Below are 14,325 nucleotides of genomic sequence, written 5' to 3' on the forward strand. Positions count from 1 at the left end.
GTGTTAGCCTAACTTGGCAAGTGCTACCAGAGCGCGAATAGCTTTCTCACTTCTTGTAGCAACGTCTCATGTTTTAGACAGCTTTCTAACTAACATCTTATCGTATAAGGCTTTGCCTAACGTTTGGCCTAACATTAACATTGTAACATTTTTTTCTAATTATGTAGACCTAGCCTCCTAGGTCAGGGATAGGAGTATCCAACTTAGCCTAGGCCTTATATTAAATATGAGCTGTTGATTTAGACTATTTAGGGCCTTAGCCTAGTGTCATGGATCCTGGCTCTGTTTTCAGAAAATTGCTTTAAAAGTTAGGTGTTAGCCTAATATTGTTAGTAAGGTTTAAAATATATCATGAAGTGTCACTAATTCTGGAATAATACAACTATAAACTAAGCAAATGACTGTGGACTAAGCTACAAGATTTAGTTTATATCCAAGTTAGTCAAATGTCTCTTGTCACCACTGACATATAGTCTAATGTTAGATCTACTTGCAATAGGACAGTAGGCTACCAATAGTCTGTGAGATTATGTGACCAGGGCTTAGATTTATAGGTTAGCTCAGTCACGGATATAGCTTATAAAGATCTTAGTTAGGACCATCGTGTTTGGAAGTTAACTGACCAGTATGATGTTGGAATTAATTGCCTAGTTTTAGCAGCTGATTTGTTCTCATGATTTATGTTCTCATATTAGATAGAGCATTGAGCTTTCTAATTCAAAATTGAAAAGATAATTTTTTTAGTGTGGCAGATGAAAGTTCATGTGATGTTTTAACGCAACAGATGACACAGCTATATGAATGTTGTTATTTTGAATATGAAACATTTAGTACGGAACATAGTTATCTTCTTTGCTATATGTACATGATTTGTATAGTTGAAATATCAACATAAGTAAAGCACCTCCATTGGAAAACAATATTTTGTGTGAAAATGAGTTTCTTCAATAACAGTGTTATTGGAATTTAATAAAAGTTTGCATTATTTGACTTTCTCAAAGTGTTAATACTAGATAATGTCTCTTTTTGTGTAATATCAATTGTGGTTTCAGCATGCACAATTTGTTTTAATTTGGACAGAGCTCTGCCAACCAAGCTTAATTAGATCTCTGGTTATTCCCCAAGTAGTGAATAAAAGTTCCTATTTCAGGTTGTGTTATGTCTTTTTGTGCAAGTGAGTTATTAGAACTGTCTTTGAGCAATCCATTTTCTTTCACTCCTGTTTATGTTATATCAGTTTGCATGCACATAGTATAACTTACTGTTCCATTTGTGTGGTAGGTTTCCCAAACAGGTTTTCTAACCCACCTGTTTATGCAGTGTAATGTATAGATCCAGCCCAAACCCTCTAAAAACAAAACCCATTCCACAGACAAGATTAGAAGTCCTCCCAAATGGGATCAAGATTTTCTTAGCTGTTTGGAAGTGCTATTCGTTAATCATGGTCTCTATATATAATTGTGAAGATGACTATTAGGCCATCTTTTCCTAAAGAAGATTGAAACTAAACATTATACATCCATTTGTGGTCATTAAAATTGGTGGGTTGGGAGGAAGAGAATGGATTCAGTGGATAAGCTCTTGGACAAATCATAGACTCCTTTTTCTTCTGTTCCGCATAACCAAGTGTTTGTAATATATTGAGCCAAATTTGTTAGCTCATTACTTCAGTTTGGTGAGGGAAAATCACAGCAATCAATCAGTTACCAGCTGTAAATCAGCTCCCTGATGCGAGTGTATTTTGAATGAGTGTTGTATTATTACTGTGTGTGTTTGCTTGCATCCTTGTGTTGGAATGCTTAAAACATGTATGCTACTCGCTGGTGATCGTTACATTGGAGGAAATTTATTTACTGAATGGCTACTGTCTTGGACCGGTAGAAGAGATATCTTTATGCTTTGAAGCTTAAAAATAAATAAACTGTGCTCTTACTTGTAATTTGTAAAGACTGTTTCTGTCTGTGGTGGTTAATTTTGAATTGGTTTCTTTTGCATTTCCTTTTCTTTGAAGGTGTGAATTGGTCTTGTGGGACAGTTAGAAATGTCTAGCAAGCAGAAAGTGAAGAAGAAGAAGGGAGGAGCAGGAAAGGCCGAGAGGTTGAAGATACAGAAGGAATTGTGGGCTTTCAATCAGGTGAGAATATATATGTCATATATACCTTACCGGAGGCAGAGAAACATTCATGCGATGGTGGGGGCGCTTGTCTGCATGTGTGTGGCGCTGTGCATGTGTGTCTGTGTGAGGCCTCGAAAAACTTGAAAACTGAAGCTTAGATGAACTTTATATGTAGATGCACCTCATTGCTAACAAGAACCCTAATATTGAAATTGCTAGAGATCGAAGGTCATTTGAAGTCAACAGAGTACCACTGAAAATGTGTAAACAAAACTCAAAAAAGTAAAACTTGGGTGAAGTTCATACCTGGTTAGTAGATTCCCATTGGTGAGTGCAAGAGTTCTTGTGAAGTTGGTGAAGGTCAAAGGTCATTTGAGGTCGACAGATGTCAATGTCTTAAAAGCCCTGTAAACATGATAAGTTTCACTCAATAAGTAATGTTGCCAGTTGAAGTTTCACTGTACATGTTACACCTTATACTTGATAGTTAGATTCATATGAGTGCAGGACCAAAGTTGCTAATCATTCACTTAAAAGTCAGTATTGGTTGCCACTTTTAAAATTGTCTTGTTTGCAGTTTTTGCTGTAGAATGATCCTACAAACCATAGCAAGGAGTCACTAAGCCCCCACGGTTTGCTGGTGTCATTAAGTTATCACAATAAATTTCTGTACCATAGCATATTAAAATTGTATTCGAATTGCCGATACTTCTGCCCATTCAGTTTTGTGGAAAGAGTTGCTCACGGTGTGTGACATAATTTTATACCTGTGTTAGCCTTGATTGTTTTGTTTGTTATACCATAGTTTAAACATTGAAATTCATTACTCATTTAATGATGGAATTCAGTTTGGTTATTCTCAATTTAATAGTTTGCAAATAAAATATGATGGTACTAATGTGCGTGGGTGTCTCTATTGATTACAAAATTAGTGCTGGTTATGTTACTCATGATTAATCATCAGGAAGAATTAATAAACAAGATTGTGAATAATTTAGATGTACACGATTTATAATCTATCTTCAACATGTTAATGGTGGAATATAATAATATATTTCAGTAGTCAAATTATAATGAAAATTTTAAGTTTATAAAAATAAAGAAACAATATCGGTAAGGAATATTGGAAGAATTGTATGTAAGAAGAAATAAACGTTGCTTTTATTGAGATACATGGTGGACTGTGTCATCTGATGACATGAAACCTTGTGTTAATCTTTCATTACACGTTTAAATGCATCACCCATTAGCAGACAATGTTGGTAGTATATACTTTCAAAGTATCCAGTATTTTTCATTCTCTTAGTTGAAAGGGTGTAGACCTTCCTCCTTGCAATAGGCCTCTCCCCCACCCGCCCCCCTCCCATATCTTCAAGGAGAATTAAGTGATGGAAATCTCATTTTATTACAAACTTTAAGTAAAATTTGAAAAGTTTCAGAAATAATTGCTGACTTTCAGATTAATCATACTAACTAGGTTTTACAATTTGTGGATCACTACAGGAGAGTTTGATGCCATTCCCCACATACCAATTCATTACGCATTGACCTAAGAGCCAACTAGGCCTATGCTAAAGGCACACTCTATTTGCCTTACAGTATGTTACTATGTGTACACAGGCTATGCAGGCCTTCAGTCACGTATATATAGCTAAGCTATGAACAACCGTTCGTTAAACCTGGGAACAAATTTACACTGCAAGCTGCATATTTATATTTACTATATTCTAGAATTGTATTTTCAAACTCAACACATGCAATGTTTCCTTCTAATGATGATGGTCCATCAGGTTCACAGGGACCTATTCCCAAATGTTACTAATAAGTATATTACATTAGAGTCACTAGACCTAATGTCACAAAGTGCTAATCTGTAGCATTTTAGAATAGATAACACTAATTGGATGAGGAACATTTAAATTACCAACTCCCCCCCCCCCCCCCACCACAAGAGAGAAAAAAGAATGCTTTGAGGTTCCAAAGAAATATCATAGACAGCCAGATTGAAGGTAGTTGTACAGATACTCAACACTGTTCAAATATGAGCACATCCACTGGAGTCACTGTTGGTGACCTTTCCAATCCATGAGGCATTTGCTAAACATTGTGTCTTTAGTACAGTAGCTTGAGTTCCCAGTGCAGCCCAGCATGCAGGCCCGAGTGGGAGGACGTACACAGTTTTCTAAATATTCTCTATGCAGTACACACAAGTACCAATGATCAATGTTGAAAGGGGGGGAAAAAAACAGTCAACATTCTATTAATGACTGAAATTATTGTTCCAAAGAGGAAGTTGACTTCCATATTTGAATGAATTAGACTATTAACTGTAAGCATTTTAGCCCAGGGCATTCAAGTCTGTTCAAATTCTTGATTGGTTCTTTTCATAGTACATGGTTGAATGCATGCAATGAAACTGTTAGCAGTGTTAATAGCACACTATGCTATATGGAAAACGTTACATCTGTTGCTCATAAAAGCACAGTAGTTATGCTGTACATGTAGACAGATCTAAAGTAACGTGGATCGAAGTAACATGGATCTAAGTAACATGAATCTAAATAACATGGATCTAAGTAACATGGATCTAAGTAACATGGATCTAAGTAACATGGATCTACCCTGTAAATAACATGGATCTAAATAACATCCATGGATGAAAGTAACATGGATCTAAGTAATATGGATCTAAATAACATGAATCTAAATAACATGAATCTAAATAACATGGATCTAAGTAACATGGATCTAAGTAACATGGATCTAAGTAATATGAATCTAAATAACATGGATCTAAGTAACATGGATCTAAGTAACATGGATCTAAATAACATGGATCTAAGTAACATGGATCTAAATAACATGGATCTAAATAACATCCATGGATGAAAGTAACATGGATCTAAGTAACATGGATCTAAATAACATGAATCTAAATAACATGGATCTAAATAACATGGATCTAAGTAACATGGATGAAAGTAACATGGATCTAAGTAACATGGATCTAAATAACATGAATCTAAGTAACATGGATCTAAGTAACATGGATCTACAGTAAGTAACATGGATCTAAATAACATGGATCTAAGTAACATGGATCTAAGTATCATGGATCTAAGTAACATGGATCTAAGTAACATGGATCAAAGTAACATGGATCAAAGTAACATGGATCAAAGTAACATAGATCTACAGTTAGTGTTGTAGGATTGCAGTCTTAGAATCTTTTCGATCACCCCAGACAATTTTTGAGGGTTGTTTGTTTGGCAATCAAACATAACTTAAGAATAACCAAAGGACCAACGATCTTTCATCATAATTATAGTAAATTCTGTCAACTTCCAGACTTTTTGTTGTACATTTGATGCAAATGGATGAACACCTGCAGAAAGTGAACATAAATTCAGAGAACTTGGCAATTACACTAGCAAGATAGTTTAAATAACTGATCATAACAACTTAACATTGAACCTTTGTGGTGTTTCCTTTATTCGAGTCAACCCATTAATGTCTTCATGTAAATCAGTGTATTATAAATAGCAGCTCAGTCAGTACATGTACTTTACATACTGTAGTGTGTTGTAACAGAACCATCACTGTGGATTTAAACCAGAGTCCGGTCTGTGTAAAGATATTTCATGTGCGGGTAAGAGGCTAAAAGCTGTACATAGCTAACAGTGCACATGGTTTCTCATTGACGACTGTGTCTGTCATTGCAAAGTTCTGTAAGGCTGCGGCAACTATGGCAAGGATCATTTGAATACTGTGCAAAATATTCTTTGAAATCAGCCGTTCTAAAGAAAGTTCTGACAGTGCTTCATTTAGTGAAACCAAAAATGTTAGACCAAGGAAAATTTTTCTAGGGTCAAGCTTTAACTTTACCTTAAGTCTGTTGCTAGCTTCAGAGAATGTTCATGTGGGCCAACTTGCCTCACTATTATAATGTACTCATACACACAGTTATTGTAATAACCCTCCTCAATGCTTGGGAATTGTTCAAAATTATTTTAAAAAAAAGTAAGGGTGATAAAATTGGTAACTACTAGTCCTACTAAAACTACTAGTTTATAAAACAATAAAACTTAGTAAAAACTAAAAACCCTAGCAGTACTTGAATTTATCATAATCAAAGAGGTGCTGAGTGATATAATGGAAAACATTTCAGAATCCTGTGTTACAAGCAGTGTACAGTGCAGCAGTAACAGTGTGTACACAACTACACACCCTAAGTATTAACTATTAATTCCAAAGCTTTCTAGTCATTCCCATAGAGAATTAAGGCTTTGTTGCCTGGCTATTACTGCAGTTAGTGGGATTATTTGCTGTGTTCAGTGTACCCTTACCATCAATGAATAGAAAGTTCTTTTTCATGCTGCTGCTTTGTGTCAGTTGGTGTGTGTGTGTGTGTGTTATAGTGTGTGTGCATTTTGTACATAATAAACTCATTCTTGAAATCCTCAAAACCTGTTTTATTTCTCTCTGCTGGAATGTCAATTGGTCTTGAAAAATGCCAGCAGTGACATGGTCAGGTATTTCTCTGTTCACAATCAAAGTCAGTCACTATAGTATTGGTAAATCTCTTAAGTGTGTTGGACAAGTTTGGGTTTTCCATGCTGACATTGGACATACCTACTGTAGTACTTCACAATAGACATACACGTAAGATAAGGCTGGACTTTGCTCAAGTGGTTTTATGGTAGACACTAGACAGTACTATGCAGAATGGACGAGGTGGAGAGGAGTGCAGTGCAGTGAAAAGCACAATTCTATTAATATCATGTCTGCAATGGTGAACTGTATCCAGTAATTTACAAGTAAATTTCAAACTGTTTGCCGACAAAAAATATAGTTGGGATGTTTCTGCTGTTTTGCAATTGACAGGTAAAAGACGATATTAATATATAAAATAATTTTAAAAAAAGAGTTGCCCAGTTGGACCTTCATGATTCAACCTTTGTCATCATTTTTGTATCCTTTTCCTCCCTCTCACAAAACATGGAGGTGAGGATAAAGTTGGTTACCATTTTCTACATAGTCAAGCATTCTCTCAGAGCATATTTGCTGTACATATGAATTGCTGGTATATATTTAGTTGAACCTGCTTGTTAAGAACACAGAGTAGCCATGCTACTCAGTGGGATCTCTGCATTCCAAGCAAAAGAATTTTTCAGTAGGTCCCCGGTATTTTGAATTAACTAAATGGTTATGGGTAGAACTATGTTGATTGAAGAAGGTATTGCTCAGAAATACACCATTGACCTGGTAATTTATATAAGTAAATATTGCAAGAAATTTTGGTTTTGGTGGTTTTAGTCCTTTAGGACAAGTGTAGTTTAGTGTACCCTGTTTTTGTTTTTGTACATGACCCCTGTGGTTGCTAAGGACCAGAGCTTGTGATAACTGAGTGTGGACTGAAGGTAGTTAGGTGTAGTTCTTCCCAATATTAATTAAAAATGATTTGGTAGAGTGATGCATTAATTAGTGGTTTTCTTGTGCTGATAATACTCTGGCAGGGAATTTGAGAAAATGGCAAAATGCAGTTGTACACTTGTGCAACTTTATAAATTATGGTATATGGTTAAAAAAAGTGATTCAAAAGTATTTTGCACCAGGTATGACATGTTTGTACGGCAATGTAAAATTTGTAGTTTTGTCTTGAACGTGTCGACCTTTCTATCCAGGTTACGAATGCATGTGTTGTAAGTTTGCATTTGGGGAATTTGTGCAATATATATTTACATTTTACAATCAGGGCTTTTGCATACATTTACTGGTATCTGGCATTCATGGAACTTTTGTAAATTAAAAGGTATGTTTGTGTGTGTGGGGGGGGGGGGGGGCATGGGTTGTAAGATGATAAGGAGATATCAAAATTTACAGTTTTATATAATTTAATATTTTATATACTGTATCTGACATTCAGGGATGTATTTGTTAAAAAAATTTCCTTGCAGATCAAACTGTAAGTTTCAGATATTCATGTTGTGTATGTGGTTGTTGTAATAACAACTAGACCCCCCCCCCCCAAGGAAAAGAAGCATCTCAGTTTGTCAGTTGAACTAATTTTTATTTCCATTTTCTTTACAGACGGTAGAGCATGGATTTCCCAACAAGCCATCTGCCCTCGGATATGATCCTGTGTTGCGCCTCATGGCGGTCGGAACCAGTAATGGGGTCCTAAAAGTGTATCCTTTTCTTGCCTTACAAGTTATTATAGCCAAAAGGAAGTTTTGACACTTTGTGACCAATTTTGCAAGTTTATGCAGTTCTTGACATTGAAAATACTTCTTTTCATCTATCCAGATCAGTTTTTCCATTAGAACAGTTCTTCTGGTAATGTTGCTTGCATCCCCTAGTTCTGCTGGGTCATCTTCCATTTTCTCTTTACAATTATCTCTTTTCCTGTCTTTGCCTTATCTCTTTTCCAATAACATATTTTAACTTAAGGCATCACCCCCATGACTCTACCAGATGACACCCCCCCCTCCCCCGCTTTCACATTCATAACCAATGAGAATGTTGTGGTCAAGTGGTTAAGGCAGTGGACTTGTGATCTAAGGATTGCAGGTTCGAGTTCTGGCCAGATCACTGCATTGTGTCCTTGGGCAAGGCACTTTATCTCCATTGCCTCTCTTCACCCAGGTGTATAAATGGGGACCTGTGAGATAAAACTGTCAGCTGGGCGCGGTTTAGCTGCTGCGATGTGGAGGGTTTGTCTCTATGTTTGACAGGTTATCGTTGACCGAGGTATCATTGTAAAGCGCTTCGAGCCTTTGGGAAAGGGGCTATATAAAAATATGAAATTATTATTATTATTATTATTAAATTATAACCCATATTTTCCTCTCCAAATGTATTATATCTGAAATCCACACTGGATTTTCAAAGAGTCGTTCAATGGGTGTGAACTGCATGTTCATTCTGGATGGTGTTTCTCCATCCCAGTGAATTTTACTTTTCGCTGTAGAATTTGTAGGTTCCACATGTCTCAAGGGAACAGTTCAGTTATATAAGTCATATTAATTTTTTTGTATCTTAAAACAGTAATGAAGATGTAGCAGACTTTGTAATATATATACAAAAGAACCTACATTTCCACATTTGGATGCAATTTCGGTATAATCTTGTGAAGCATTTTGTTATGAATGCTTACAGCAGATAAGTGTTTTGTACTTCTAATGTCTAGCCTTTGAATACATCTACTGCAAAAAAAGTAAGTAAGCTGTTTTTCCTATAAGCTATCTCAAATGGGTCGCTTTTCTTTTCAGACGTGTATACATGCTATTTGAAGAGAACATTATAGACTCTGCCATTTGTCAAAGTACAAAGGTTGTTTGTTTTGCAACTTAAAAGTAATAACTTGTAATTTGCTAAGTTACACAAGACCTTTTCTGTCTGACATTGATTTATGCACTGCATGCCCTGGGTAATAATTTGATGTTCTCTGAACACCAGTACTCATAAAGAACTTGTCCTGTAATGACAATGACATTTGAGGAACCTCCATTTACAAGTCATTCTGAAACCCTGAGAATCAGTGAGACACTTTCTGAGGATATAATAAGTATTAAGTACAGTTTAGAAACTGGATGGAGAATTGTAAATGAATTTTGAAAGTAACAGGGTGGTGGAGGGGGGGGCGGAGGGGATACAGATGCTTCATTACAGAATGGGTAACCATCTGCAACAGTGTAGTACTTTAGGTTTACATATGAATGAGAGATGCAGGTTTGAAGAAGCAGTGGTTGTAGAGGCACCTAGGGCCGGGGGCGGGGGTGCATATTGCTGCAGTAACACCAATGTTTGTAGGTTAGGTAGATGGGAAGTGTGCATATATATGTAATGCATGGAGACAGGTAAGGTATAGTAAGTTGGAAAGACTCTAACCAATAAGGTTTAGGAGAACCTTTATAGAATTGCTAAATTTTTCCAAATAAATATCAGTTACATTCAACAATTACCAAGTTTCTGCACAAAAACAAGCAAATTGACTAGATTGTATTTGTACAAAAATAATGTTAAAAATCAGAGGCTTAACTACATTATGCATTGTAGAAGAGATTGCTGCAAACAACCTTTCAAGAAATTAAGCTGTGGTTAATATGCACCCATTTATTAATTTGCTCATTTGATTATGCGTTAAAAATGTAGGTTAGGAGTCGAATAACTTGGTTGCAGCAGGGAGGTATGCACATTAATTGTGTAACAAAGTAAACACCTGGCATGGTTCGCAGGTTATTCATTCACAGCGGAGAAAGATAACGTTCCTGAAGATAAACGAGCGAAGCACGGCTACTGTGTGTGACTACCGTTGACACTTAATGGTACATACTACAGATGAGTGTACACTAATGTCTCACTTAACGTAATGCATTCCGATCCTTGGTTCAGCTGCACTATCATGTTAATGTTACTGATAGAAATTCAAATTACTTGTCTCCAGGAATGGATGGAAGGCTATCCTCCTGCAGTTATCCTGCCCCCACCCATTCCACCACCCACCCCCTTCCCTTCTGCACCCCATTCCACTATCCCCCTGTTTTTGTTACTGACAACAGAAACCCCTTGACAGAAAGTCTTTCCAGTAATTCTGTGTAACCATTATTCAAATGAACACCATGAAGTTAAAGATTGACTAAGGTCTTCAGGGTAAAAAACAATGGAAATTAAGCACAGCATTGTGTCCTCTCATGTGATTAATTCCAACTGAATAACTAACTGTCTGGGCAACATCACTGTTACCCAGAGAGCTGCTTCAAAATATACACTATTCTCGTCTTCTTACAGTATGCCTGCTTTATGACAGCATCGATATGGGGGTACTACCCTCAGTAGAAATTAAAGACAGTTGTGTAATAGTGACAGGAAGTGGATGAATGCCTTTACAATATATCTGATTCACTGCTACAATATTGTCTGTTTTAATACAGTCCTGTGACTATTGTTTAGTCACAGCGGAAGGCACTGTTCATTCATTAGCTACAGCCACTGAAGCGTCTAACCATTGTGTTATTGGGGGTATAGGCTTTTGATAGCAAGTTGCTTTGTGTTGAGGCTGTATTGGCATGATGCAAGATGGGTATTAAAAGCAAGTTGTGTCATACTGTACATGTGCAATAATTAGGCAGATTGGGAACCCCATGTGTGTTAACACCTGGGACCTACTGAACCGCATTCTGACCCTCTTCTGTGAAATATTGTTTGATATTGTATAACAATGCATTGATCAGAATGTTTTTGCTCCCAGCCTGTGGTGAGTAGATGTATTCTGTATTATTTAGGCATTAAGGTGTTAAAATTCTAAATTTTCAAAGGAAGGCGAGTGGTTTTACATTCAACACCAAGCAATGTCCGTTTCCACGAACTGACAAACATGTTATAAAAACAAATTTTGTAGGCAGAACGTTATGACTTGTATAAGGTAGCCACAATTTTTTTAAAACCAGTTAAATAGTATCACGAGTGTATCTTGGGTTGTGTGTTTGGTAGAAATATTTAATGTGTGTTGAAGTTTTTAAGAGAGGGGAGGAGGGGGAAGTGTGTTTGCCAGGATTCACCAAGACATTTTAAAATGGCAAGGCAATGTCATATCTTGATGTGAGAGAGATGAGGCCCTGCGATTTGGGTCTATGCGCAGTTGCATTAGTGTGGCAATTCCACACAGAACTATCAAGGGGCCACTTCCTGTCAATATTCCCGAAAAACAGAAGGCAAACCCACCGGTGGTTCTGGCATGAAGTCGCCATAAAACCAATAATTAATCTGTCGAATCAATGCAGCCATTTGTTTTGAAACATTCTTGTTAGAGACCAACCTACATTTTCGTAGCAGAGGTACCCTATCTATAGCCTACATCTAGGCTACTTTGAATATACCAATCAGGGCAGACGGTCGTTACTGTGGTAGGCTGTCGAAGCAAACAACCGCCCTATAATTGTGCCAGTTTGGAAGAAGAGGTAAAACTTGGTAGGCTTTGTCGTACAGGACAAAATAAAGCTGAATTAACTTGAATTGACCCTACAGAAAAAAGTGGAGTATTCTGATAATGAATTTAACTTGAATTGACCCTACAGAAAAAAGTGGAGTATTCTGTACTTTTATAATAGACAAGCAACTGCTTCAAATAATCGATAGGAATTTCCAGATTGAAAGAGCCATTTATTCGAAATTTGAGTGCTCAGTATTTAAGGTCTTGGTATAAACAGTAAAATAACTACTTTCATGATTATCTTCAGTTCCACTCAGACGACCTGTTTTAAAATGATATAAGCTCTCAGGGTACAATCTTTCAAGTACTTTGAAATGTATGATGGCTACTTATAAAAGCATCAGGAAATCATAATCCAGTCATATTTGCCTCTTTAAAATTCTGCTGGTTTTCTCTGACTACGGCAGGTTCTGTCGTTCTTACCCTCATCTTTTAGAATCCATGCAGGGATCATTATCAATCTACGTAAGTCCTAAACCTTTTACCGGTTTATAGCGCTACTCCAAATTCAATGTTTTGGGTTTACATGGTAGTTTGGAAATTCTTGAAACTCGTCTCGCTGTAGTTTGTCACAATATTTCATTGCAGTTTATTGATACTTGATCTACATTTGATCAATTATAAGGTAGTGTGTAGGAATAGCAGTGGTGCTACAACGACTATTTGTACATTGAATGAAATGCTAAACATTTCTTGTTAAGAAACAAAAGGGTTCGATTTGACTGGTCAAAAGGGACCCAAAAAAGACAGCAATTTTAAAGGGACTGTAGTACAGGTGAAACAACCAAAACAAGCCCATGATGGAATGAAAGTTCAGTTAGAATGTTCACTGCCTTGTGAAAGTTATGGGGACATGTAAACATAATGTGTGCTTGTCACAAAATTATGAACACCATTAAGATATTCCAATGTTATTTGGAGAATTGCTGAAATGTTTATGAAACTTTCTGACAAATCCTTGTAATTTTATTTCAACATATAGTAGCATTTCAAAAAATTGTAAAACTTCTCCAGAATGGGGCCTCATGACGTTCTCAAAAACCCATGAGAGATGATTCAAGGAATACTATCGCTCTAAATGCATTGTATGTGAAATTTGATACTATTCAGAGTCACCATGTTATGTATTATATAGTGTCTATAATAGTATAGTTAGTGGAGTTGAGTTGGAAAACCATAAATGTAGTTATAGTACATAGTTATTTACTATAAGTCTCCACAATTGCAGAAAAGTGTAGAAATCAGAGGGAAGAAGAGTCACCATGCAAGTTCTTTGTTTCCTTTAGACGCTCCCTAAGGCATATTTACTCTGAACCAACAATATAAACAAATGGTCCTGTTTGCGGATCCAGGATTAGAATCTAGTCACCACACCATCATGATGTATGTAGAGATAGCAACTCCCTGGAGATAGTAAGCCAAGTTCTTCCGGAGTCAAGTGTAGGACTATATCTAGTCTGGTTAGAGGACTGGATATAAAGCTTGGAAAAGGGAGTGGCATTCTACAAGAATGGTGATGTTGCAGAAGAGTATCTCAACACCTACTATCATATGTAATATTCAAACCCACACCAAATCATTATTTAACATATATATATATAGGTATATATATATATATAGGTATATATATATAGGTATATGCAGTATATATATAGATATATATATAAACCTATATATATAAACCTATATATATATATAAACCTATATATATATATATATATATATAAACCTATATATATATGTGTGTGTGTGTCTGCTATATCAAGATCTGTTATTCTGGCGATAAGTTTCTGTTTAAGTTTGCAGGAGAATGGTATGTGGCAGGACAACATAGTTTGTGTGACATTATAGGGTTATGCTTAAGGCAGTGATGTGACAGAATGAGGCTGTGACAGACCAATCAGTTGAAACACAGTCCTACACAGACCTTTACTTTAGTTATTTCTATGATAGATTTAGACAAAAGGCTTGTAGCTTCTGAATAATATCTTCTAAGTGATGTATATCAGGTAACTTGTATGTTTTGCAGTTTTCTTAATGATGTAGCATAATATCATCATTGGGTGCCCTACATAGTTTAGACGTGTTGCATCCTGCCTGCACTTTGAATCTAAAAAATATAAAAAAAACTATTTAGTATTTATTCATTCTGATTTCCAGCCTCTCTTCTCAGCACAAAGAATGGAAACAAAAAACATGGCGCAAAACATGTCTGCAA

At 36.2% G+C, this 14,325-nt stretch overlaps 1 protein-coding gene across 11 annotated transcripts in view; it reads left to right on the plus strand.

Moving 5' to 3' along the window:
- LOC139960496 (LLGL scribble cell polarity complex component 2-like) overlaps positions 1–14,325 on the plus strand; it is a 70,594-nt gene that overhangs the window by 2,492 nt on the left and 53,777 nt on the right. For all 11 annotated transcript variants that reach the window (XM_071958894.1, XM_071958893.1, XM_071958895.1 and 8 more), the window contains exons 2-3: positions 2,012–2,134; positions 8,207–8,304. In XM_071958894.1, coding sequence (XP_071814995.1) covers positions 2,042–2,134; positions 8,207–8,304 — 191 coding nt within the window. In that variant the 5' untranslated portion in view covers positions 2,012–2,041. The remainder of the gene's footprint in view (positions 1–2,011; positions 2,135–8,206; positions 8,305–14,325) is intronic.

Source organism: Apostichopus japonicus, chromosome 19, assembly GCF_037975245.1.
Source record: "Apostichopus japonicus isolate 1M-3 chromosome 19, ASM3797524v1, whole genome shotgun sequence".
NCBI lineage: Eukaryota > Metazoa > Echinodermata > Holothuroidea > Aspidochirotida > Stichopodidae > Apostichopus > Apostichopus japonicus.